This window comes from Botrytis fragariae, assembly GCF_013461495.1.
Source record: "Botrytis fragariae strain BVB16 chromosome Unknown tig00000101, whole genome shotgun sequence".
NCBI lineage: Eukaryota > Fungi > Ascomycota > Leotiomycetes > Helotiales > Sclerotiniaceae > Botrytis > Botrytis fragariae.
In genome coordinates, this window is record NW_023500996.1 from 681647 (window position 1) to 708877 (window position 27231).

Consider the following 27231-nt stretch of genomic DNA (forward strand, 5'->3'; position numbering starts at 1 on the left):
GTAGTTACTTAAACTCAATTGACAATCTAATTAGTACGCTTGCAGTGATTCCCGTACATCCAAGAGAACTACGGCCCTAGAACATTCTCAAACAACTGTATTGGCGCGGCTATTAGAAACCTCCTCGTAACCCTATCATGCCCATCGAAGCTTGGTTGATAAACGATCGGGCAGATAAACCCCAACACATTAGTCGCCGGCAGGTCACTGATGCTTCAGAAATCATTTCAATATATGTCCCACGTTGGTATGTATTGAAGCGGCAAGTCACCCGCCTCAGAGCCGGATACTAAATCTGTCGTTTTGGAACATATGATTTTGGCTGTGTCCCATCACGCTCCCCTGTCGCTCTTATGCAGTACCAGTTGGAAATAACCACCCAAGATTCACAATTAGCAGTCTCGAGCCAAACATTCGTAGTGAATGACAACCTGTGAAGATTCTGTCATATTCTTCGGTTGAAGCAACCAACGCTGTCGATATTTCTTTCTCAAGAAGAGCCAGGGCATTAAAAATGGCCCAGTCATACCTTTTGCATGCTGTGGGCTCTATCGCTTGACGACGAGAGAGTTACTCAAGGCGCAAGAAGTAACGATAGATGTTATATTGAGTCATATCTTTCCAGTTGAACAATGTGGTTTCATTCGGATGCAGCGATTCATCTTCAGATATCGAACCGAAATACGGAAAGCCTTTGACTTTCGAACAAGCGTTGTCCTTTATATATTGGCCAAAGATCCATCGTGATTGGGCTATGCGTGGAATTCAAAGCAGCTAGCTGTACGTCGTGCAAGTACGTCAGTAGCGAGAATATCAATATTAAACCTCACTCATGATATGGTAGTCGAATCGATTGAACTCGCGGTTGTCTCACGATAAAAACAGGAAAGAATTTGAGCATGTGAAGATATGTGAGCTCGGCCCAGCCCGAAACCTGATCGGCATCGGCATCGGCGCCGGAAGATTTCCATCATTTAGGCGTCAAATCGGCACATAAATTCTGGCATTTAGCCATCGCATCGGCACGAAGATTTTGGTGTGGTTCAATTTGAATTAGCCTGTGACTAAACCGCCAAGACTTGTGCGATCGAGCTGATTATAACCGGCAACATCTGCTTTTTAGATCCTCCTATCAAAGTTGTTGATCATGTTGGCCACTACGCCTTCTTCCCAACGCAAAGTAGATGCTGATATTCTTGCATTCCTACAACACTGAAGAAGCCGGTTTAGCTCATGTTTGCAGTGTTCGTGTCCGCTGAATGTAAAATAGGTGTTGGAAACTCCCACTCACTCCAAATTTGACGCTCATAAACCAAATAAATGATGAGTATTGCTGCTTTTCACGAGAGCACCTGGGGCATCTTAGATTTACGAAACAGGACTTTCGAAATCAAGCATTTTGACGGGTGACGTAGGTACCTGCAAATAAGAATTCGTGATGGCCGGCCAAATTACCTCCCTGGAGTAACAAATGTGAAGATCTCGTTGTGCCAATTCTCGTGGCGGATAAAGCTCAGGACAAAGTTGACGAGAATAAGATCTACTCTTGTGATTAAACGATAAAAACTTTCGATGTTTCCTTCTTCTCCTTCTTCTCAAGAAAGACAAATCCATCTGATATTGATTTTATGTTTTGCATCGACAGGGAAGAACAATCAAAAGTCACAATCTACTCCTCATATAGATGTACATACTAGGTAGGAAGTATTTACTGGATGCGCATGTTAAATGCTGAGTCATTCGGCTTTCAACTATAATCTTCCACTCGACCTAGATTCCATAGATTCTAGATTAGCACATACATAATCTCATTCAATAGAATCATTAAAGTCAATATTACTTTCTAACGATACTTGTGGATGATTGACCTTAATGCTTATAGAAACTTGTCTTCCATTTCAATTTATTACTCACCAGTTATCCATCTCTCTATTATGCATCTTGACCCAGAAACTGATTTACTTGGCGGGCTCTTCAAACGTAGCGACAGCTGAACCATATAATTAGGCCATGTATGCCATGTGAGTTGTGATACCTTTACTAGAAACTCTTCTCGTATAGTGGCTCAGGAATTCCACAGCTGTAAAGAAAACTGCAAAGATAGTGTCACCTGTATGTTACTGTATATCATTGTATTTTGTCAGGCTTTGAGAGTTCGTATAATCTGATCCTCGTACAGACAATGGCATTAAATCATCTTCTATTCTGAATGAATGACATAGGGTATGAATTGGGATCCAGCCATCCAGGGAATGGAGTTTGATTGCGATCCAGGATTGCATTCATGATAGTAATGATCTTGAGCTATATTCAAAGAGAAAGATCAGACGAGCTGCCATCGCTACACCGGAATGCACCAGTGACACAGTATTTAGCAGCAGATGTTGCACTCACCCATACTCCACATCACTACTATTTTCAATCAAGATTGGATGTTTTCAATAAAGTCATTCAATGAGAATAAGAATCTACCGACGATGTTCTCACAGGAAAAGGATTCATGGATTCGATATTGATTTCAAACGAACAAGATTATTGGTCCTGGCAGCATATCTAATTAAGCTTATAGGAAAGAAATACATATCGAGCACTAAGGCTACACCATCTACCCATCTATGAAATCTTTACTTTGAGTATACGATGCGTTATGATTGTAGACTATACTTGAATTTTGATGGTAAGTATGTCTTTTCAATGAAGCATGTCCTCGCTTGTCGTCTCCTATGACTTGACAGCTGAAGGAGAATACCTGGTGACAAAAATGGGTTCTTTATCAGTTTGATAAACCTACTGGTTCCCAGAATACATAGCACATTTAGCAAAGCTACCAGGTTCTTCTTCCTTGTAAATATTACGCTCCATGCACGGCACACAATTCATACTTGAACGCTCATATCGGTCTATAACTGCTTACAATCAATTTCTTATTGCTATTAAATATATTCAATGCCGCCCAGTTGAACAATCACCCGTTATGACTGTATTGTGTACGATTACCACGAGTATTTGTATCAAAACCAACACCTAGATATTCCATATATTAGAAGTGAACATGGGAATGACACATCAGTTCTTATTCAACTACTAGGAAAAGGTTGAAGTTTACCCCGAAGCAGAAAGGGCAAAAACCTATATACAAATGTGATAGTTAAGTACATTGAGCAAGTTGGCATCATATATCATATACATACTACTAGTAAAATCATCGCATGTGTAATCTTCCAAATTTAAATTTTTGTGATCGGTCATTATGGGATAGCATGAACCTGGCCGTGGGCTGTTAAACAAGCCACGTGGAGAAGGAATGTGACTAAAAGAAGAACGAATGCACATCTATCTGTTATTCGTGCAGTTCTACGCGAGCCAACATGCATTGCTTGATACCCTTTCAAGATGATACCTGAAAACCACTCTGCCATACCATCCAGGTACTCGTCCCACAAATAATGTAATTCCACATTACGCATCCTCTATATAGGAACACACATAGTGATATGTGTATTCATCTTCATGACATTCAGCCGAACATAGTTAGCAACAAGTTTCAAAACAAACCTTGGGAGCCGTTCAGTTAACAAGTGCGTGCCAGAACGGTTGGGATTTCCGCAAGAGGGTCCGACTCTCCAAGTTTCCAAGACATGCTAGAGAAACAAAGCGGGGAGACATACCGTATGCATGCAGGGACAGAACAAGGTCTTCGATAGCCTGAACTGTACTGTCTAGACTCTAGATCACTGGTTGATCGGATCTGAGCATCTCCAATGATCTTGTGAATCTGGAACCATGATTCAAAGCCACGCCTAACTGCATATCTAATTCCAAGAGCAAGGATCGGGTAGTTGTTCAGCCTATATAAACTCTAGATCGACCTTATAAGAATCATAACTTGTGTATCACTGGGTTCAGTTTACACTGCATTTTGAGACCATGGGGTCAGAAGAAATTGTACATGGCCATGATCCCGCCGACAGACCTTACTTTAGGAGCTCTTTGAAAACATAAATGCCTTTGAAATATCTTAAGCCATGATCAGCTTTACATCCAGCTAAGCAAAGGTAATCTAGAACTCTCTTTAGGCGTCCACTAGCTTCTATTTTCAAATCGTACGATATTTACCCAAGTAATACTAACTAGATGAGAAGACACAAAAACTACTATTTAGAGAATCTTCCTACAGCAAGAGACCCTGAAAATCCAAAGATTGGCTACCCCAACAGTACAAAGGGGTCAGTCACACTACTCCAAAGAACCCAACATTACTCGACATGATTCCCTCAGAGGTGGGGCTCGCCGGCTCACCACTAGCCACACTACACAGCACTGCTACTCGACGCACGGGAATTACCGGATCGCTGGAGAACTATCCCAGAACGTACTGGTGGCTCGGATAATCGTGTCGTGCATGTGTGACTTTGATCGCGTGGTAGGGAATTAAAGGGGGGCTTAGCTTGTGATTAGTGTTTAACAAGAGATCGTATATGTGATATATTACGCAAAAGTGAGGAAATCGGAGGTAGTGATGGCATTTTATGTTCGTTTCGTTTCCTTATCGCGGCGGATTATATTTTGTTCGAATGGAATAGAGATTTAAGTTACTGTGAGTAGCCGCTACACTTAAGATCGAATGTCTAATTGGTTGATGCCTCATACTGCTAGTTGCACGCTCTTAGATCTTGACTATTCAGGCTGTGTAGAAGATATGAGGCTTTAACATGGCTAACCACACAAGACAGGAAATTTTGGACCCTCTATACAATACCGACATCCAAGTTTCCCAGTTTTGTTATTTAGCACCACAGGCTACCACACTTCTACTCGCAAACCATGCAATACTATTCGTCAAAATGGTCTACCGTAAGAATACGAATGCCTCTAGTGCACAAAGCTCGTATGAGTGCTCTGAAGTTAGAAATACCTGATTCCATTCCACCACTAGTATGAATAATCACTATGGCTATATACTTAACAGCTAATCACCACAAAGAAACATTTGTAAGATAGAGGACCAAGCATTGGTATGGCAGCTTAATCAAGGAAAGTATGCTTGAGACAAACATCAGCAGGTTGCGAAGGAGGGTGTGGTTGAAGATGGTATTGATATTATGATATTAAAACACTTTTGAAGTCAATTTCCGACCCAGAGAACACTCGTATACATGCCTCCCCAGCAGTAGAATAGATGAAGCTCCCATGTTGTAAAACGACGACCAATGATTCCTCAATAACCGAACAAGTAACTATATTGCCATGATTATCGCAACAATTCATCCCGGCGTCCCTCGCATTCATGCCTGCCATGAACTCCATCCTATCGTAACAAAAAGAACTCATAACATCATGTCTTCATGTGCGGTATGTCAAATACCGCCGCGTCTCGTACAGTCGTGCTCCAGGCGACTAAAGATCCCTAACTGGATCGTATGGCTTAGTCTGTCCGTTCTCTCGGGTGATCGGCGATGACGTATACGGTACGTACGACGACGATGGTGTATATGTTTGACTCGATGAGTAGGTGGCGTAGCCACTAGTAGATGAGCTAGGCTCTGAAAAAATACGTTAGTACTCTAGGTGTAGTGAGAAAGCGGGGAGGATACACACCAGTGGAAGAATAGTCGTATCCCTGAGTGTCTCCTGTCGGTAGTTAGAATAGAGCGCCAAAATCATGGTTTAGCTCATTGACTAGTGGCAAACTGCTGCACAAAGGGTCCTTTATGCGAGATATATGGCGTGCATACGTCTCACACAGACATCATTTCTTTTCTTCCAGCTTGTGTGTATAAATTTGGTGGATAGAAGCCATCATACATACCTGTATTCATGGAAGCACTTGAATAGTACGAAGAGTGACTGTATTGCTCATCTACCTGTACATGTCTATGGCGTGAAGGGTATGGATGGTGCGAATTATGGTAATTGGGGTAATGTTGGTGCGAAGGGGTTGTCGAATTGTATGGCGCAGTATCCCTACTATCGGCCCTGATATTTCTGTTCCTACCATCTCGATAGCGAAATTTATGATATAAGAACCATCTTGCGATCCAGTTCGGGCAGTCGAGAGTTGGCTTGGCTAAGTTCCAGTAGTATGCCGTTTGATCAGTACCATTTTGGACTATCAGTTTCATTGCTTCATCCTTCGATCTCTCGACAATATCGCTCCAATCGTACGGAGGTTTCCCTTTGCAGTTCTTCTTGAGGTGGCATTTCTCCGAAATAAGCCACCTGTAGACTACATCTGTCTCTTTCTGAAATAGTGGCCAAGATAAGTAAGCACTCTATTGATTAAACTTCTCAATTTGGCAATGATAACGTCGAGTCAACGGGGGTAGTTTGGTTGAAATGAATGCTTACCGCCATCAGGGTATACGTCTCCGCACTAATATTTAGATGCTTGACGAGGTCATCTTTTGTTTGACTCATTGCCAAAGGGCCTAGATCAGATGAAGACATGATGGGGCTTGTCGAATTTCCGCTTTTTGAAGACTGGACGTGCAGTATGGAAGGAGAGAATTGCGATACTCATAGCGAACTTACAGGACCATTGTAGAATTATTAGGTAGCCGCGTTGCTTGCAGGGCTTTACGTATAAAAGGGTGGCAAGTTATGGGTTTACAAGATTCGAAAGATTGGCCAGTGCCAACTTCGGGTTTGTGAAGCCCGTATCTCTCAATGCATATCATCGGCGTCTAGTTACAATAACATTTGGCGCAAGTAGAAAGTATTGCATGTAGCAGGGGGGACAAACATTGGTTCAATTTGGTTGGGACCAAGTGATGGCGGCAGTGTTTTCTTCACCAATGATTCTATGGTAAAAAGGACTGGATCCTAGTCAAGTAATATACGGGGATTGACCGGAAGTGTGTGCCGGCCATCTGCAAGTTCGGGGCAACTGATGTCGGAGAGACTCCCGACGCCGAAACCACCCGCTTAACTCGGATTACCCCAAGGAATGCTCAGTTGCACAGAAGACCCTGCAGAACCGTGATGATAACTCTGCAAAAACACAACTTAAATGTCGCTACGGACGGCACATTCATGAGTCAATGGGTGACGCAGAGATTCTACATACCTATAACTGCACCACCTCAAAATATGTATTCGTTCAAAGGGAAAACCAAGATATAGACCTCCGTGAAAGGAAATTCTTACAAATGTCGAATTTTCCGCATTCAATCCCTGCTGCAATAACTGTTTTGATGTCTAACGGCAGGTGTTACCATTTTGGGCAATGCTTTGTAAGACGATCAGTGGAATCAGCCATGCTTGGCCTGAGATAATAATCTGGTTCTGATAAAAACTGGACGGCAAGAAGAAGTCTATGCCGGTACTGTTCCGAGTCTCATGCTCCCCATGAAGTAATGAGAAGGTTTTACTACGGGACTCGTGTAAATATACACCAAACAGATTTTGCTATTGACTGCAATTGAGAAGTTTCCACTCACCATCCTAGATATATTGGGTCTCACATCTCACCCTATCCAATCGTTCAAGGCACATCTGCCATCAATTAGTGGATCTGACATCCTGAATAGATTACTTTAGTTCAGGGGGCACATCATCCGATTTGTAGAAATTCAAAATGTAACCTCATACCTGATGTAGTCAACAAAAAGAGTCGGGAGAACTCCCTTTAATGGTAAAAGAATAAAAGATTCTGGATTGTTCTGATTCCACAAGAATCAAAGATAGCTACTCTGTCAGTATAATCACCCTATGCAACATTGTGTATACCTAGTTTAATATCATATCCCCTTCACAGACGACAGAGCTAAAGGTCTCAAAATCTTAGGTAGGTTGAAACAATACATCGTTATCAATCTGCTATTGATCACGTAATCATTATACCCCTCCATCTAGCGAGGGTGGTATAACTTATGTCAATGGCTTGTTGGCTTACTGGCTTGTACCGCCGTAGATCATAGATTGATCCGGCCTACCTAGCTTACACGAACTGGATAGCGTGCAGATAGATGTATCACTCATTAGAAATGTTACCTCAAACCCAGCGTTATGGTCTGTATCCGCGAACATTAGCCTTGCCATTCTTCAATTTATTGACAACTCACCTCAGATAGTAGTACAGGAACGGCGGAAGAGCTCGCATTAAGTCTGGTTGATCTGCAAGTCTTGATGTAAGTTTGAATATATGAAGGGGTGTAAATGATTCTGTTTCATTGCAGTGATACCTTTCCACCACATTCTGTTGTAAATCGTGGTGAAACAAATTTCCCTACCTAGGTAGTGTCTGGATCTTGAACAATAGAGTTAAGAGAAGTTAGAATGGATATTTAATACATCTTCATATGATGACGTATTTTGCTCTTGACACCAGTATGTTTGAATGTAACCAGCCAGATGATGAAATGGCTGGCTTCCTTTCTAATACACGTCGGCGTCGTGATTAGAGAAAGCTTGCACTCACCAACTTCTACTGATTGGTAGATACAGTACGGTACTAGGTGTGTATTTCATTTCATGATACATCATGTTACTCGAGGTACGATTCTAGAATTTCAAAATGCTAGAATGTGGAATGTGGAATGCTAGAATACTACTCGAGTAGATTCTTTCATCCTTTACCAAGACCCTTCAGATTAGACGAATGTTGTCTGCATTTATACATCGAATACCAGATACCACTCGTCTCATTATTAATAAGGTGACAAGTATCTATTTATAACAGTTACTTCAATTCACAGTCCAGGGAAGTATTCCGTAGATAAAGAGCCCTATCCCCCACCAAGGCCAAGAATGATGCGCTGATCTACCTGGCTAGTAGTCTCGAGCCAGTCCATGCCACCAGTGCCTCTTCAACCCACTTTTTGCTCATATAACAATCATCGAAATATACCGACGACCTATGAAGGACAATTGATTTATCAGAATTATTCCTAGACTTTCAAGAGAAGTGGACTCGTAAAGAACCGCATGATACACAGAGTAAAGAAATCCTTAGTATTCACTACCTACCTAGTGATTTGAGTGACTAGCGTTTCTTGTGGCTCTTTCATCGTTCCACTCAAGAAGCTCGCATTACCAACAACACCCCACTTCACCTCGTCGTGCTACCCTTCCACGCCCGCCGCCAGACATGCTCTCCAAGCTATTTATTTTGCTCTGTACTGTTCTTATGATTGATTATCAATGCGAAATATACAGGTACCATCGCGTTCAAGCAAGCAGTAATACTTCGGGTCGGGTCGATTGTGTACCATAGTCAAAAGATATGGTTTCTACGATTGTGCATTTGCCAAATGGCTACCATATAACAGTCAACCCTGTTTTTGGAGGCTTCTTTTTTAAGGCTAATGAGTTGAACACACATAGCAGCATCTTCCCTGCTGGCTGGACTGTCATTATCCAGACCGAAGATTATTCGGACGAACATCCTTTGAATGGCGATTCTGAAGCTACAGAGCTTCAAGATGCGCCAGCCGAACGACATTCACACATACATCCTTTCAGACTTCCAACTTTACGCAATGATAGCCTCTTTATTTCTTCCATTTCGAACCCCTCGAGCAATGATTTCAAAGCCCCTATCAGCCCCACTCGGCAGATCGCGATGATGCTCTGGGCAACATTATACTGGTATTTCCATCAACCAGAACCATCCCCATATGTTACCACAGCCGCTTCCAAAAATACACCTGATGCCGGAAAGCCAAAGGCAGATTGGCGCATACATATTAGGAGAGAGGGTGTGCTGCGGGGTCGCAACTTGATACAAAAGCTTGAAAGAATGGGGTTAATTACATCGGATGATTCATCAGTTGGTCTCGCAATTGATGAGAATACACCCGAAGGATGGTCAAACATGTTCACTTCAAGAAGAGCATTCTGGCAGCTGTCGGCACGGCTGTTCCTTTTTACTTTCAGCCCGAATCTATCTCTAGCTTCCCCGCAGAGCAGCCGACCGGGCTCACCCATCCGTGATACAACAAGCAATCAGTCTCCCTCCAATAATAGAGATTCTACCGATTCATTTACTTCTTCAGGGTTATGGTCACCAGCTTCCATTGGTCCTTTTTCATCTGGAAGCCATTTGCCGACATATTATCCACCACCTCCCACACAATATACGAACACGTCAGGTGTGCGCCATCCCCTGCGTCCCAAGCCACCCCGCCAAGGTGAGACATTTTATACGCGTTACATCCCTAGTGTAGGTCAATACTTGTCTTTTCGAGTCGCTTCCTTATCCTCCAAGCCTGTGGTGTATAACGGTCCAGCCTCAAGCTTATCACCCTTCCAAGACCATGCCAAAAGTACATCGATCTCCTCTATTGGGGCATGCTTGTCCGCAGATTCGCAAACCGCACACTCTCGCACTATTGCACATCAAATCGAAAATACAACTGAAATGACGGATCTCCAGCTTTTGAACCGTTGGATGAATATCCCTCGGGTTGATAGATTTTGGGGCTGCTCTGGTCCAATCTCTACACAAGAAGAATTTCTCAAAGCCAATTTGACATCTAATCACGCATTCCCCGTCATTGGTCTTTGGGATGGAAAGCCTTTTGGGTACTTTGAATTATATTGGGCAAAAGAAGATATTCTTGGGAAACATGTAGGTGATAGCGTAGGAGACTTCGATCGTGGTGTTCATGTTCTGGTTGGTGAACCTGAATATCGGGGAAAGCATAGAGTGCAATGCTGGATCACTGCTTTGGCGCACTGGGCTCTAGTACAGGATTACAGGACTAATTCCTTTGTGCTTGAGCCGCGGGTGGACAACGAGAGGTATTTCTCGATTTCTCTAGCTTTTTGCCCCTTTCATCACAGTCCTTCTCTCTAACTTTCCCCAGGTTTATCTCACATTTGCAAGAAGCTGGCTTCGTCAAAGAGCGAGAGATCACCTTTCCTCACAAACAGTCTGCATTCATGAAGCTGCGAAGAGAATGTTTCGAAGCGCCTGCATTGTGATTGTTTCAATACTCAATGCAACCTCGACACATCAAAGAGAATGAAACATTTTTGCTCACAGGTAAATACTTAACCGTGCTGGTAGGATAGCACGAAACTTGCATGACGCTAACTTTCTTGCGATGAAAATCCCATGAAAGTTTTCACGCCAGTAAGTCGCTGCTCGTATGGACCACAGCACACTTAAGTGATCAATGTTGCCGCATAAATCGGGCAAGCCTCTATCTTACTCATCTACCCACAATTATTACTCCACTCAATAATTTATCGTGTGGAGTTTCATGGACAACTGACAAGCAATACGTGCCGCCTTCAACTTACTTTGAAATGCGCCATCCACACCCGCCAAATGGAAATATGTGGGGATTTTGAAGCAACGAAACACCTTGAATTTATGGTCAGTTATGCTAAGGCATAATTGATATCGCGGGGAATCATATCCGACATATGTATGTGCATCAGAAATAGCCAGCCTGAGCTATAACAGTTACCAAGAATAGAAGCATTTTGAAATTCGGCTATGATTTTCCTGATGTTTGATGCGAGTTTTACCCGTCTTGGTTCGAGCCTTTTCAAACCCGAAAAAGGCTTTGTGAGCGACTGCATGGCATTTTGGGGAGGAACAATCATGCAATACCTACAAGCGCAATTGCGGGGTGGAGAAGCTGATACACGTCTGATATCAAGTGCATCTCCCTTTCTACTATGTATAGATTCGCTGCCAATCAGATCGCAAGAACAGTCTTTTCATTAAAGCTTGATCTTACCTGAAACTTGTTACGATAGTTAAGACGGTTGACAACATCAGATTCAGAAAAGATGATGATTAGTTTCTTTGATCAATCTCAGCATTAAACATCCCCGACAACATTCGGCTACAGTTCCCATTGGAAACCAGCGCCTGTTTCAATTGTGTATGATAGATTAAACAATTTTGGACTCGAAAATCGGTGAATGGACTGTACCACCATGTCGAAACTGTGTCAGTCTTGCCGATTACTGGGTACATCGGACTACTGTGGCTTCTCACAACCTGTACAATACTTTGCCAGCAGCTACATTCAATAATCTCTCTCTGCCCCCCCTTCCCTTGTATTCTGGGACTGCATTTTGCACATGCAAAACAAAAGGGTATATGCTGGTGGCAAAGATTCTGAAGCAATGTAAGAAGGAGTAGGACATTCCTCCGTAAAAGTAGATCTCGCCTTCCCATACTTCATCAAACGTCTCAGCAAGAGCGATACCACAAGGACGGTGTCACTGTGACGCCACACACATGCATGAAAATTAATACAGGCTTAGAAAGTACACTCGTACAACGTTTCATCTAGCCTTCAGATGGAAATGGAACGACGGGGAAGCTCCACAGAGCGCAATCTGATACGGAGTCAGTCGACCGGTCGATCTTAATTGCATTAATTGAGCTATCACAAGTGATATCATAGAAATTGAAAATACCTGTATTTTATCTCCTTGGGTGCAACGTGGTTGTTAAGGCTGTTAGCACCATTTTTTGTACAGCTATGCAATTATGGTTTTAGCGTCTGTGGGAAAATCATCATGCTGGAGGTTTTGCGGAATCATTTGTGCACGGCAAGAGTGCTTTATTAGGTTTTATACAAAGGTATATGTTTTACTGGTTTCAATGTGTGATCATATGATATGATTTGGAATTCTTGGGGGGCGGGTTTCACGAGGATTTTTTAGAAGAGTTCACCTGCCAACGACCTCTCCGACCTCTTCTATCAACAACCACAACAAATGAAAAATATGTACATCTGAAATGTAAAAAGAACAAGATGATCATTAGCTTTTAATTATTTGAAGTTTATTTGAAGTTTATTTGAAGGTTTATTGTATATTAAAATTGAGAGGGACAATCAAATTATCGAACGTCTTCTAATAGGCATGAACAAGCTGATCAGATTCCGTCCATTTTTTCTTCTCCTTCTCTCTCTTCTACCTTAGCGAATGGATGTCCTGGCTTGTTTGTCTAAGTATGGGTTTGATGTTGATATTGATATTGATGTTGATATTGATATTGATAGTGCAGACTTTTGATGGCTGTAGACTATATCTGATTCGATAAGATCAAGTGAGTCTGAAATGCCCCTTGGAGAATAGAATTATGCCAGAAACGGCGTTTAAACAGGTTTAACCGTTCCGTTGGCCAAAGCGTTCATTTTGGGGTGAACCCCAATCGATAGGTACTACCATACGGTCCATTCCAGAAATACCGGTAGAGACCCTCAAACCTTAAGAATGAGTGAACCCTTCTAAATCCATAATACCAGGAGCATCTTTAATACAAACCTTAATCGGTCTCAAACGACATGTACATCACACACCAGAAGATTCGATATTATTAGATGTGCTTGTCTTCTTTTTCTGTTTCGTTTCAGGATGTCGAGCAAAGCAATGTTCGATGTTGGATGTTTGAAAAGGTCTTTCGATAATATTGATTGATGGCTTGGATGACTTGGGTCTACATGGCGAAATCCAACTGACTCTTCCTAGTTGCGTATGTGTGTGTGTATGAATGTACGTATGTACGTATGTATGTGTGAATGTATGTTTTCCAAGTTTGTCTGTCTACTACCTATGTACCTCTGTCCGCGTGTGCTCTGCGCATGTACAAAGTATTGGATATATACCGTAGGCACTGCACCATCTGACAGATTGGGAAGACCCTCGCTTGCCCCTCCCTTGTCCCTCCCTTGTCCCTCCCTTCAAGACGTCGATTGGGTCTTCGGAGGAATATGGGAAATTCCGTGTTCTCGTGATAAATGTTAAAGGAGTACTCCGTCAGGGTGGAAATTGGGGAAAAACCTCCCGACGTCTCTTGACTGATTTGGCGACTTAGTGATGGAATTCGTAGACCAATATGATGATGATAACCGCATTAATGATGAGGTTGACTTTTCCGCCAGAGTTTGAATTGTGGGTAACATGCATGACAGGTAATTTTATATGATTGCGATTGGTGTGAACGCAGGAAAGGTCGGTGGTATCGGCCTCCGCGTTCGCCGACATTGAATAGCTTCCACGCTAAATCCGCCAGAATCATGCAAAGGCCACTCTCTAACCTTACTTGACGATCGCATTTTAAAAAATCTGGAAATGAGAGGAATGATTCATGCTATCAGTTTCGATTTTTCTATGAGCGATCATGATTCTAGCTGATATATTGGATGATCGACTATGGATACCTCCCTGCTTTCTTCAATCTCTAAACCTTACTTGGCGAGTCCACCTAGGGACGGGCAAAGTCCACATCGCGAGTCGGAATCTCTTGGGATAATGACCGGTGGCGTACGTGGGCTATGAGCTGCTGCTGCTACTAGTTGTAGGGCGGGGTCATGCATGCTCTCAGCTTCAAGTGAAAAGGCTTGGTTCCCCCAACATTTGCAGAAGTCTCCTCATAAACTCTTGAATATTCTATATAACCATCCAACTTGACACCTTTCACACCATATTCGATTGTTGACATAGTAGCACAATCCCTCGACTCAAGTTATACATCACCCCGCCTTACAACTCGTGTGCTTAGCAGTCACACATACATCATAGGACAAGAGATCTAGTCCCCGCACACAAGCTTCGCTTTGACCATGAAGATGAATACATTGTCACAAAGATTTTCCCGATTTCGCTCAGATATGATGCAAGATGTGAAGACAAAGCACATTGAAATGGCACCACCGTCACCTCCATACATCGACGAGTTCGAGTATCAAGTCGAAAGTTTTGGTGACGTGCCACAGGCACCACCATCTCCGGCATTATCATTTGAGGAATTATCCCCAAAGAATGACCGCGTAGCCAGAAATGATAGATCAAACATTGCCGCAACCACATTTACCTGTTTTGGAAACCTTCCTACCGAGATCAGACTGTTGATCTGGGGTATGTCATGTAAACAGCAACGGAGGATCGATGTTGAATTCGATGCAAAGTTGAACCACTTTCAACAATTTGGTCCCCCTCTCTTCAAGTCAAGTACACCTGCGCCAGATGTCCTCTACGCATGCAAAGAATCAAGAGAGGAGGCCTTGAAACATTACTCTCTCTGCTTTAGACAGGATATTTACGAATCCGAGAAAAGGCAAGCAAAGATATGGTGCAATTTTGACACCGATATTATACGATTAACCCCTGATGGATGGGGGCGAAGGGTTCACGATGGCTTTTTAAGGCAACTCGCCACGACGAATGGCATTTCTCGCGCATTTAACATTTGCAACTTCAGTAACTACAACCCTGGCTGTTTGGTCCAAGACGAAACCGCAACATTCAGCTGGACCAACATTTTCGACGCCATTGATTCTCACATATATCTTGGCTATGAGTTACAGGACATCGTTTTATACTACGATGCGGAGGATCTACCAGAGCAAACTTCAGAGCAAGCTGATAGGTCGGAATTCGTGGAGCTAGACTGGACTGCAATGGATCCAGAGTCTCAAAAGACGAAGATGTTGCAGTGCGTGCAGAGAGATTTATTAAAGAAAATGCCTAGCTACTGTCCGCCTTGGGAGCATCGCTCATTTACACCAACAGATGATGATTCCGTACCCAGGGGGAACGCAGTGTGGGAACTCCTCCAGTCAAAGGTCAAATTAATGGAGCTTAAGGTCAATCATTGATGGACTATTTTTTTGACCATTTGCAAAATAGGGAGGGGTTCACCAATCAGAAAAGATTTTTCGGAATTTGTATTTATTTATGAGAAGTCATGTGTCTCCAACAAAACATCTATAGCTATTTAATATTATAACATCTTTTCAACTCCCTACAAATGTTTATTCTGCCTGTCACTTCATATATATCCAATGATCGATTTGATTGCTTAGTACCTGGTAGTTACAGTCAGATATATCGTCAGGGGAGATTGCTACGATCTCTTCGTGGGTGGCGATCTCTTCATACCTAGTGCTTATCATATTCTACCAACCACTAATACCTAGCATTCGTACCTGCGTACCTAGATTTGGAGGGTATGAGACGCAGCCGCATTACGTCATTAACGACAGGGGTCAAGCATTCGAGCTCCCAACTTCCGGAATTTCCAAGGTCCATGTTAGCTTGCAATGATAACTAGGCAAACGGACAACGGGATAGGCACTTGGAGAAAATGGGCATTTCGATAACAGTTGTTTATTACCGTAAGCTCGCTTTCTCAATATCGAGATAGAGATTAGAAGGCTCGCAAATATGCGACGAGCGACACATCTTTTACCGCGGAGTATATCCCAAACGACGTACCGACCGACCTCATTTGTAGGTACTTTTCGAGATAGAGCCGCATCACAACTTTTTACAAAACAAAGCCCATCCTCATGCCTTCGCACATTTACTTCGACGAATATCTGGAGAGAAGAGAAGAGTCACACAGAAAAGGCCAAGGAATTGAGTCGAAAGGGATTGGACAAGGAAGAAGATTGGTTCAACAATCAACTCGATAATGCAATCGGCCAGCAGAAGGAAATACAAGCAAGAACACCATGGCATAGAGAAGGCGCCGATCAACCACCTGTGAAGAGGAATAGGAGTGCTGGGGCTATGACAAAAGGTTCCTTGACTTATCTCTCCTTTTGCTTCTGTGAGGACCATGTCTAATAGTTATAACACAGGCAAACTTCTTACTACACCCTCTCGACTTCTAAAGCTCATTTTGCCTTTGACCACGCGGGATAAGAACTCTGATCGGAAAGATATTGAGCCATTAGCTCTTCTCGTCCACCCTCAACAACCTCTCTCCTATTTGGAACGACTTATACAATCCGAACTGCCCATGATAACTGCAAAAGATGGACATACTGAAAAAGTACCCGAAGTGTATTTCCGAGCTGAAGATTCCGCACAAGGCGAGATTAAAGCAGATTCTAGAAGAGATGACATGGACGGAGAATCAGAAGAGGGAACAGACGAACAGATGGTCGATGGAAAAATTATGAAACTTGGGAAGATCAATAGCTCGAAAGATAAGAACATATCTAGCGAAGAGAAGAAACAAATACAAAGTGAATTAAGGGGAGGACCTGGCGAGGGAGGAGTAGAAAGTTATTCGGGACGTGGACGGGAACAATCTTCCGATGGAGAAGTGAAATTTGTTCGCTGGTCTTCATCGACTGAGATTGGAGATTTCATTCGTGATGCTGCGCGGGGGAAGGAATTTGCAGTTGAGATCGAAGGTGCATCTCATGAGATCCGAGTTGGCGTGCCGTCTTTCAACGATCGAACCCATTACCTTCGAGTTCGTCTACGCAAAACCAGCAGGAAATTGGCGGATTATGCGAAAGTGAAGAAAGAATGTGATGAGCTTGCACATCGAGGAGCGAGACATCTTGCCATGGGCGGTTTTGGCGTGCTTGTGTCGTGGTGGGGTGCTATCTACTACTTTACGTTTATGACTTCTTATGGGTGGGATACCATGGAGCCGGTTACATATCTAGCAGGTTTATCGACTATTATTCTCGGTTACTTGTGGTTTCTCTACCATAATCGCGAGGTATCTTATAGGGCGGCGCTCAATTTGACGGTCTCGAGACGGCAGAGTGCGTTGTATCAAGCGAAAGGATTTGATTTGCAGAAATGGGAGTCATTGATTGAAGAGGCGAATGCGTTGAGGAAGGAGGTCAAGAATATTGCTGATGAGTATGATGTGGAGTGGGATGAGAAGGCTGATGAGGGGAGTGAAGAGGTTCATGATGCGCTAAAGGCTGAGAGGAAAAAGACTAAGAGAAAGGAGAAGGAAGATGAAGGGGAGGACGATGATGAGGATGAGAAGCATACGATGAAGGGGAAAGATGATTAAGGTGTGCACACTGATAGACGAGACACAGATGGTAATATTTGGGTTTGCACGGGGATGGCGCATAGCGTGTTAGAAGATTTGAATTTATACCACAGCATAGCGTTCAGAAGCAATAAATAGATAGAAACGACATACGAATATAAATTTTACACATTGAATTACTACAACACACTTGCCATCTCCCATCCCATCCAACAGAGTCCACCTCACACAAGGACCTCCAATTCCAAGCCACCCCCCAAAACTCCCTCATGTATACATATAAATGTCATATAAGCTCCGCAAACCCAAGCATCACTTCCGCGAGGAAAACTCCGCCTCAGCTACAAATTCATACCTACTAGGTAGATACAAACCGCGTCACCAACAATATATTCATTCTGGCATGCAAATATGACCGACCAGCCAGTTGGGGAGTGGTATCAAGCGGTTGATTTAATCATGCGTTTTAAGTGTAAGGAGAAAAGAAAAGCAATAGAAAATTTTGGGAGAGGAGTTGATATGCGGTGCAAATTTTCGAGGTGGTCTGTGCATGGGCTAGTGCGTGGATGGCAGGATGGGCTAGTAGGGTGGGTGACTAAGCGAGGGTTTATTAGGAGAGAAATTTTTGGGAGGGGAAGAGAATTTTCTTTTGTGTACAAACAACAATGGTATTGAGGATGAGGATGAAGATGAGGATTTCTTTGTCTCTTTTTGGGGGATGAAGACTTGAGATTGGTGGTGTGATGATGGGATGAGGAAGGAGAGAAAGGTACTGAATGATATTATATTATATTATTTATGTATCATTCATATCTTTCCTCTTTCCTTCCTCCATTCTATCCATCTGCGCCAGATATCCCATCCATCCATTCATCCATCCCGGTTTGTATCTTCTCTTCTTTTCTCTCCCCTCCAATTTCCCCTCTGGTTCTCTCTTGCTTGCAAGAAGATCCGACCCGCACAATTCAAACAAACAAAACCACATATTGCCTACCTCCTGATCGTCTTCGTGGACTTGAGGTCACTTATTTTAAATATCGTTCGTGGGATATAGAACCAACGGCCTAGACAGCCAGTCCATTCCACCCTGTTGGCGTAGAATAGTGCGCTAGGAGGACTAATCGTGACAAACATTCTTGTTTTTATTTTATTTTTTGCTTTGGCTCTACTTCCTGAGGGGGACGGAGGGGTGGGAGGGAGGAAGTGGTAGATAGTGGATACAATACAATAAATTTTTTATCTCAATTTGAATTCTTCTTCATGATCAGTACTGTGATTGATTTGTCTTTGTGTGATGGCCTGATGTGTAGATGGTTCATTCTATTTGTCTTAAGTTTACAGATTCTGTAGGTTCAAGATTCGTGTGTGTTCAATGTATGTTCGAGAGTGCCTTCAATCAATATATTGTCGGCTTGAAAGTTTCAATTGATTTTCTACTTACTTTTTGCTTGGAAGGCAAGTGAGACAACACGGAACAGAGAACAGTCACCCTCAAGTCCCAACTTGTAACCTATGTTTTATTTCGAAACATATAATTCCTGCTGCCGATAGTGTGTATCACCGCGACAGATCTAACCCCCAAACGCCAGCCATTATGTTATGAATTGGTTGTACACCCATTATTCCTCTTTATCCATATCCTCATCCATATCTCCACCAGTGCCAAATAGATCATTCATGTCACCCGCACCCTCCTCATCGCCCTCAAGATTATCCTCCTCTGTACCAGCTATGATACCTTCCATACTCTCTCCAATTGGCCCCTCCTCTTCTTCTTCATCATCCTCCACCCATTCATCTTTCAAACCCCACGGCACACCCGTAAGAACAAATCTCTCAGCCGGCAATCTCACACCCCATTCATTCTGTAAAACTCTTGGCAGCGCAATTTTATTCCTCGCCTGTGCCGTCTCTAATAAAAACTCCTTGCTCAATCCACCACCATTGCCCGAACCAAATTGATACTGCAATCGGCTCTGAATAGCTAACTGCACCGCGTTTGCGCTAACCTGTCCATCCGCATCTCTGAATCCCCCACCGGGCGGCGCATCGCGCGCGCGCATCTGCTGTGATACGTAGGCATCGGAAGAGAGATGTAACGCGTCGGAGAGAATGGAAGAGGAGTGACGATATGCGAAATCGAGCAGTTGCAGCGGAACGCGTTCTTGGTATGCGGATACGCCGAGAGAGGAGAGAAGCATGTGGATGAGTCGTGCGTCGCGCGGTCGTTTCGATAGTCCGTTGTCTTGGAGGGAGGTGAGGGGGACGCTGGGGTTGGGCGCGGGCGATGAGCTTGCGGCGGCGGAGGCGGATGGTTGGGGTTGGGAGAGGGGCGCGGAGCTGGTTTGTGTTGGGGGTGATGGGGAGGGGTGCCCGTTTTGTCCGTTTGTTTGAGGCTGGGAGTCGCCGTTTATGTCGGCCATGATGGAGATGAGATGGGGTTTTTGCGCTCTAGATTATATGTTTTTGGAATGAATCTTTCTTTGATTGTGTCGCAAATGTGAGTTGATTGAATTGTTGGTCGCGTGAGGTTTTGTCGTTGAAATTAACTTGTAAGACGTATGCGACTCGAAGATTGTTTTATGTTGAGCATAGCAGTTGAATCCAAAGCTGTCGAACAATCTCGAATTCTGTGCTGTAAGATGAGTATATTTACACCTGGGAGCTCAAATATCTGTGACGCCAATGGGCAATGAATGCAGCTGCATAACCCCGATACAGCACAGACCGCACCTTAAATTTATTTTCGTGGTATCATTCACTCGATTGATTGCCCCTCCATTACATAACCAGTTATTTGTCGGATCGAACTTTTTCTTTCTGATTGTTGACTCACTTCTCTCCAAACTTCATTGGAATTCTCATTGAATTTCAAGACATTGCTATCGTTATTCAATATGGATACTACAACTTCACTTCCTTTTCTTCCTAGTGTTGACCTTGGGAATGGTCCTGCAGAATCAAAAGTAGGACTTACAAGAGACCAACTATCTTATCTGGGGTGCGTTTACTTCACAGCGAACAATGACACCATCGATATTCTCCTTGGATTCTTGCAGAGACACGTTGGCATTGAGACTTATGTCGATGTATCTACCATTGAATCTACAGACGACATTGTTACGATTCTAGATGCTGGAGCTCGTACAGTATTTGTGAAGCCATCACAGCTCCCATACTTGGAAAAGCACACAGATCGAGTTCTTCCAATCATTCCACAACCGCAGACAGATGTCGAATTTCCCAATGGAGGACTACTTGCTTTTGTGGACGAAGCCTATACTCGATCTCTGCTGGAAGAATTCAAGACCAAGAAAGTGTCTCCGATCTTCCTTCTGCCAACCCCCGAAAGCGATTTCGAATTACTTGCTAAAGTTGCCAAAGAATTCTCTGCCATTCCTATCATACCCGCGACACACCTTAGCATCGAAGCGGCTGGAGAAGGTCAAGTTTCTCTTCCAAAATTGGTTGCGGATTCATGGACTTCAGATAGAGCAGACAAATTGATTCCTACTGTGGTTACAGATGAGAGAGGAGTAGCTTTGGGACTTGTATACAGCAGCGAGGAGAGCTTGAAGGAGTCATTGAAAACCGGAACTGGAGTATACCAAAGCAGGAAGCGTGGATTGTGGTACAAGGGGGCAACATCTGGAGATACACAAAAACTCATCAGAGTGTCTTTGGATTGCGATCAGGACTGCTTGAAATTTGTGGTCAAGCAACAAGGACGAGGATTTTGCCACCTACCACAATCGACTTGTTTCGGTGAATATAAGGGAATCTCCAAGCTTGAGAAGACTCTTGTTTCAAGGAAGGCTTCGGCACCTGAGGGATCCTATACCGCGCGTCTCTTCTCGGATGAAAAGTTATTGCGTGCCAAAATTATGGAAGAGGCAGAGGAACTTTGTGATGCCAAGGAAAAGAAAGATATTGCTTTCGAGGCAGCAGATCTCATCTACTTTGCTTTGACAAAGGCAGTTTCTGCCGGAGTTAGCCTTGCAGACATTGAACGTAACCTTGATGCCAAGAGCGTAAAGGTTAAGCGAAGACAAGGAGATGCTAAGGGGCAGTGGGCCGCAAAAGAAGGAATCACCAATGCATCCACAGCCAAGACCGAAAGCGTCAAGGAGGCCGTCAAGGAAGCTGCCTCCGTGCCAAAGTCTGCGGACGATAAGGCAGGACTCAAAAATGGACGCATCACTATGAAACGATACAATGCTGCAACAACATCAGAAACAGATCTTAAGGATATTTTGCAAAGACCCTCACAAAAGTCTACTGACATGATTATGGGCATTGTGAACCCCATTATCAAGGATGTACGAGAGGGAGGTGACAAGGCATTGCTTGGATACACCCACAAGTTCGAAAAGGCAACCTCACTTACTTCACCTGTTCTCAAAGCTCCTTTCCCACAATCACTCATGGACCTTCCAGCAGAGACTATCGAGGCTATTGACATTTCTTTTGAGAACATTCGTAAATTCCATGCAGCACAAAAAGAGGACCCATTACAGGTTGAGACAATGCCAGGTATTGTTTGCAGCAGATTCTCAAGACCCATTGAGCGTGTAGGACTGTACATTCCAGGAGGTACTGCTGTACTTCCAAGTACAGCTCTTATGCTGGGTGTCCCAGCGATGGTTGCTGGCTGTAAGAAGATCGTATTGGCATCGCCTCCTCGATCTGATGGTAGAATTACTCCTGAGATCGTCTATGTTGCCCACAAAGTTGGTGCTGAGAGTATTGTCTTGGCTGGTGGCGCCCAGGCTGTTGCTGCTATGGCATATGGTACTGAAAGTGTCACAAAGGTCGACAAAATTCTTGGTCCAGGTAATCAATTCGTTACTGCGGCAAAGATGTACGTTAGCAATGACACCAATGCTGGCGTAAGTATCGATATGCCAGCTGGTCCATCTGAGGTACTCGTCATTGCAGACAAGGAAGCGAACCCTGCATTTGTTGCATCGGACTTATTGTCCCAAGCAGAGCATGGAGTTGATAGTCAGGTCATTCTAATTGCTATCGATCTTTCTGAGAAGGAATTACAAGCCATTGAAGACGAACTTCACGCGCAAGCCATGGCTCTACCAAGAGTCGATATTGTTCGTGGTGCCATTGAGCACTCGATAACTCTTGTTGTCAAGGACATTGAGGAGGCAATGAGACTCAGCAATGAATATGCTCCAGAGCATCTCATATTGCAAGTCAAGGATGCTGCAGGTGTAGTAGAACTAGTTGAAAACGCCGGTAGTGTTTTCATCGGCGAATGGACACCAGAGAGTGTTGGTGATTATTCTGCTGGTGTCAACCACTCTTTACGTAAGTTTATAACTCACATAATTGCGTGACTGTGCTAATAACTGAAATAGCTACATATGGATTTGCTAAGCAATACTCTGGTGTCAACCTTGGGTCATACCTGAAGCACATCACTAGTTCACAACTAACAGCTCAGGGTTTGAGAAATGTTGGTGGTGCTGTGATGCAATTAGCGAAGGTCGAAGAATTGGAAGCTCACAGAAGAGCTGTTGGATTAAGGCTGAAGTATATGGATGAAAACAATCTATGATGATTTGTATTTAGCGGGTGAATGAATTTAAAATTTCTTATTGCGTTCTCGCTTTGCTGGCTAAGTTACTAATAATACAACTCGCGCGAGCAATTCAATACCGTACATGATTTTTGCTACGGTAATTCACTACTTTAAATATTCTTCCACTATCTATCTATTCCTTTTGAAAACTCACAGCAACACATATTCATTCTGATAACTCAAACCCCACATCATAACAAACATCAACTCAACATCAAAATGGTTCAGAAACGCACTATTGAGGTTGTAATACCACAAATGTCGAGTCAAAGCATTAATCCAACAACAAAATCAAAGGAAGTTGCATCAAAGACCACCTCAGTAACTTCTTTGGCCGCGATTGACGAACAGGAAGATTTATGTAGTCCTAGTCCTCCACGTCGTACGGATGGCGAATTACAGAGCAAATTGAATAATTGCACAATGTCTTCGATGTCTAGCTTGCTGGGACATTTCTTTTCCGGGGCTAGAGAAGAGATAAAGGAGACGGAAGATGCAGAGGTTGTCCATGGCGCCAATCCTCCACATCGCACGAACGATCAGTTATTGAACTGTGGCGGAGATAATCATCAATCATCAGCAACTTCGAGCGAGAGAAGAGAAGAGGAGATAAAACGAGAGATTGACCATGCATATGGGACTAATCTTCCACGTCAAGCAGGCGTCCAAGTGAGATTCGAGCTGGATAATCACGAGGCCTCGACACCCTCGTTCGCTTCCAATCGAACGACTCCGCAATTAACTCCCACTTCTTCAATAGTCGATGAGGTGGAAGGAAATCTCATCGATCTCTACAATGATAATGATCATGATACCCCTCTCCGCCATACGGGCGAGGAATTCCTCTCTGACGAATTCGAATTCGAACCCCATCCTCATCCTCATCCACAACCACATCCCGCACCCAAATCCTTCACCATCGAACAACATCCCCACACGCAGACAAAAAGCCCTACCACATCTCAGCAAAACCATCGTGCGCCCGCAAACATCACATCCACCTCTCCACGCGCAATCCCCAAGCACGAAATCTTCCTCCATACTCTCCCATCAAGACATGCATCGGTCCCCCAAATCCGCATCTGGATCGCAAGCTGGTTTTCCGGGCGGGACATCGCGTTTGCCGTCCCGTGGGAGGGCGAAGATATCGGGTTGCAGCGATATATCGATTGTGTTTCCTGGAGCGGAGATGAGATACACAATGGTGGTTATGGCAGTTTGGAGAATGATCTGAGAGGATGGATGTTAGGTGGGTATGCGAGACCGATTGTGAGGGATATTGAGAGGGCGAGGAATATGGAACGGGAGAGGAAGTGGGAGGTGGCTGTGGGGAGGTTTGCGGATTTTCTTTATGGTGCGGTGGTCATGGGGGTGGTGGGACTGGTTTTGATGGTTTTGGTGCCTTGTCCTTGTCGGAGGTATTGATTCTTTTTTTGTCGTCATGGACGTATGGAATCCATAGTCCGGAACTCGTGCATTTTAGAATCTGCTTGAGATCTCAGTTGTTGAGCGATACCAATATTGCGACTATTAAGGGGTCTCGAGCGGGTGTATCTAAAGAGAATAATAGACAAGAATTTCTATAAATTGAGTTTATGCTTCATAAGTGTATTGTACTGGTCATCCATTCAAAAAGAGACAACGATTTTGCAGAAGTGTCAAACTGGGTAATGTATTTAGTCGAACTATATACATATTTGAAAATATGCTTGATAGATAAACTCGCCATCTTATTCAGAGACCGAAAGAAAGAAAAGGTTTTTAGAAACGCCTCATGATGCCAACAATTATCTACACAGGCCGTGGAAAAAAAGTATTGTATTGTGTCGTCAATCATAACCAAACGAATCTTTTTAGCCAGCTTGTTACAGGTAGCAAATCATTAAACCCCACTCGAGCCCTATTAAAGCCCTGAGATATCGCAATTTAAAAAGACAGGTGGGAAAGCAAAGATACCCGCTAAACGCCATCCAGCCCTAGATATAACAGTACATGAAAACTGTGCTACTGTTTATTAAATATATTCGCAGTCTACGAATAGAACTGGCTCTTTTGAAAACTTTCCACTCCAATATCCCCTGCCTTTCCCGCTACTGCAGGAGGAGCCGCTAATACCTTTACTTGATTAGCATTGCCGATACTTGAACTAGTCATAGTACTAGTTCGACTCCCACTTTGACTTGCACTCTTGATTTCGGCGATAGGTTGACCGGGTCGCCTTGCTACTTCCAGGTATACACCAGGAAGGTATCCCATGCGACCATCGCGAGCACGACATCGCCACCATTCTGATGGATTGCCCATGGGATCACTCTTGCTAATCACTGCCACTAAATCTCCTTTCTTGACTTCCAGATCTACACCTTGGACTGCTGCACCGGATTCGGGGGTAAAGTCGTATAAGACGCGGCAGAAATCGAGTTTTGAAGGGTCGAGTGGTGCGGGGACAGGCTGGCCATCAGGGCCCATTAGTTGACCTGATGCAAGTAATCGTTTTTGCTCCTCTTCTTGAGAAGCGGCGAGAGCTTTGATCATCTTACCCATGAGGTATGGGAGACCAAATGCAGCTGCTATGAAGAAAAGGAAGGGTTTTTTGGATGGACGAGGTGGAGAACTACCGTCTGGCAGTATTTTGCGGCCTTCGAAAGAGGCGAATGCGGAAGGTGTTAAGGAGGTGGCATCTACAGGCATGGGCCGACCTGTGATCTTTGCAAAGAGAGTGCGTATCCAGCGCATCATAGTAAATATTCCTAAGATGGATCCCAGATTATTGCGCAAGTTTCCGAACTGCTCAGCAACAGATACCATCGCTATAATTGTCAGTAGAGAACCTTTTAAGAACAGTTTCAAGGGAGTTCGCCTACCAAAAAAACTAGAATGTGTAGCCATGTATGTGCTCTCAAGCATTTGAGCAAATCCTCCAAATGCACCAACTACACTTTCAATTATCTGGAAAGTAGCTTGTGTGCTTTGCGTGAAGCCTTGCGTTAAGCTATTGGGATCATTCGGTCCCATCCCTCCCATATTTCCATACATCCCGCCCATCCCTCCACCATACATAGATCCATAACCTCCCATACCGCCATAACCATAACCTCCCATGCCCCCCATTCCTCCCATTCTTGAATAGGGTGATGAATAAGATCCCATACCTCCCATACCTCCCATACCATATGGCGAAGCTCCTACTGCTCCCATCCTATTTGCGCCGTATGGTGAGTATGCGGATGCGTTCTGATTAACGGTGTTCGTAAGAGTAGATGGTCGTTCGGGTATGGCTGGTGCGCCCGAGGTACTAGCAGATGTAGATGATAAGACTGAGGGTCCAGCAGAACTACCCGAGGTAGCAGCAGTAGTTGAGGTCATGGCTACGCGAAGAAGATCAAACGTTAGCAGGGATAATAGGAGAGACAAATGTTATCTTATAAACACTAACCAGGGCTTGGAAGTGCAGTGCTAACTGCAGCGCCACCTCTTTCCCAAGGTTTCGGCGGTGAAGCCATGATAAATTACTCGACCCAAACAATATTGTCCAGACTGCACCGATGTACCTATACCGATGGTGAAGGTCTTATAGCAGTGAAAGAGATGAGTTTTGGTCGCAAAGTTGACGGATTTGATAGATGAGATTAAGTGATTTCTAATGAGATCCAAGCTCGTGATGGCCGATGAATAAAGAAGGCTAAGCCTGTGACAGTAGAAATTTGCGGGGGGGCTGCTTGGATTGGATTGGCTAGAAGTATTTGTTTGGTATGTTGTGATTGAACGCGGATTGGGAAGTGAAATTAGAATGAACAAATTGATAATTGATTACAACTCCACAAAGGGCGATTTTTGCAGAATTATTATACAGTCAAGGTAAAAAGGAATAGATTTGGATGAAGGAAGGAAGAGTTGAGAATTATGTTGA

At 43.8% G+C, this 27231-nt stretch overlaps 8 protein-coding genes across 8 annotated transcripts; 5 read left to right on the top strand and 3 right to left on the bottom strand.

Annotated features, from left to right (window-relative positions):
• Positions 1-5397: 5397 nt before the first annotated feature.
• On the bottom strand, positions 5398-6447 carry Bfra_008848 (putative glucose-methanol-choline oxidoreductase protein; the record flags this gene model as incomplete). Its single annotated transcript, XM_037339204.1, has 4 exons — positions 5398-5543; positions 5599-5631; positions 5810-6242; positions 6349-6447. 4 exons carry the CDS (start codon positions 6445-6447, stop codon positions 5398-5400), a joined length of 711 nt encoding a protein of 236 aa, XP_037190770.1.
• A 2776-nt stretch (positions 6448-9223) lies between these two features.
• On the top strand, positions 9224-10926 carry Bfra_008849 (putative siderophore biosynthesis protein; the record flags this gene model as incomplete). Its single annotated transcript, XM_037339205.1, has 2 exons — positions 9224-10743; positions 10809-10926. The coding sequence occupies 2 exons, from the start codon at positions 9224-9226 to the stop codon at positions 10924-10926; spliced, it is 1638 nt and encodes a 545-aa protein (XP_037190771.1).
• Positions 10927-14537: 3611 nt separating this feature from the next.
• On the top strand, positions 14538-15572 carry Bfra_008850 (uncharacterized protein; the record flags this gene model as incomplete). The annotated part of the gene is made up of 1 exon (XM_037339206.1): positions 14538-15572. One exon carries the CDS (start codon positions 14538-14540, stop codon positions 15570-15572), a length of 1035 nt encoding a protein of 344 aa, XP_037190772.1.
• A 568-nt stretch (positions 15573-16140) lies between these two features.
• On the top strand, positions 16141-17743 carry Bfra_008851 (putative calcium uniporter mitochondrial protein; the record flags this gene model as incomplete). The annotated part of the gene is made up of 2 exons (XM_037339207.1): positions 16141-16498; positions 16560-17743. The coding sequence occupies 2 exons, from the start codon at positions 16141-16143 to the stop codon at positions 17741-17743; spliced, it is 1542 nt and encodes a 513-aa protein (XP_037190773.1).
• A 1601-nt stretch (positions 17744-19344) lies between these two features.
• Positions 19345-20148, bottom strand: Bfra_008852 (putative transcription initiation factor tfiid subunit 9 protein; the record flags this gene model as incomplete). The annotated part of the gene is made up of 1 exon (XM_037339208.1): positions 19345-20148. One exon carries the CDS (start codon positions 20146-20148, stop codon positions 19345-19347), a length of 804 nt encoding a protein of 267 aa, XP_037190774.1.
• A 474-nt stretch (positions 20149-20622) lies between these two features.
• Positions 20623-23297, top strand: Bfra_008853 (putative histidine biosynthesis trifunctional protein; the record flags this gene model as incomplete). The annotated part of the gene is made up of 2 exons (XM_037339209.1): positions 20623-23047; positions 23098-23297. 2 exons carry the CDS (start codon positions 20623-20625, stop codon positions 23295-23297), a joined length of 2625 nt encoding a protein of 874 aa, XP_037190775.1.
• Positions 23298-23540: 243 nt separating this feature from the next.
• Positions 23541-24746, top strand: Bfra_008854 (uncharacterized protein; the record flags this gene model as incomplete). The annotated part of the gene is made up of 1 exon (XM_037339210.1): positions 23541-24746. One exon carries the CDS (start codon positions 23541-23543, stop codon positions 24744-24746), a length of 1206 nt encoding a protein of 401 aa, XP_037190776.1.
• A 606-nt stretch (positions 24747-25352) lies between these two features.
• Bfra_008855 (putative peroxisomal membrane protein) lies at positions 25353-26824 on the bottom strand (the record flags this gene model as incomplete). Its single annotated transcript, XM_037339211.1, has 3 exons — positions 25353-26131; positions 26186-26689; positions 26758-26824. The coding sequence occupies 3 exons, from the start codon at positions 26822-26824 to the stop codon at positions 25353-25355; spliced, it is 1350 nt and encodes a 449-aa protein (XP_037190777.1).
• Positions 26825-27231: the final 407 nt, after the last annotated feature.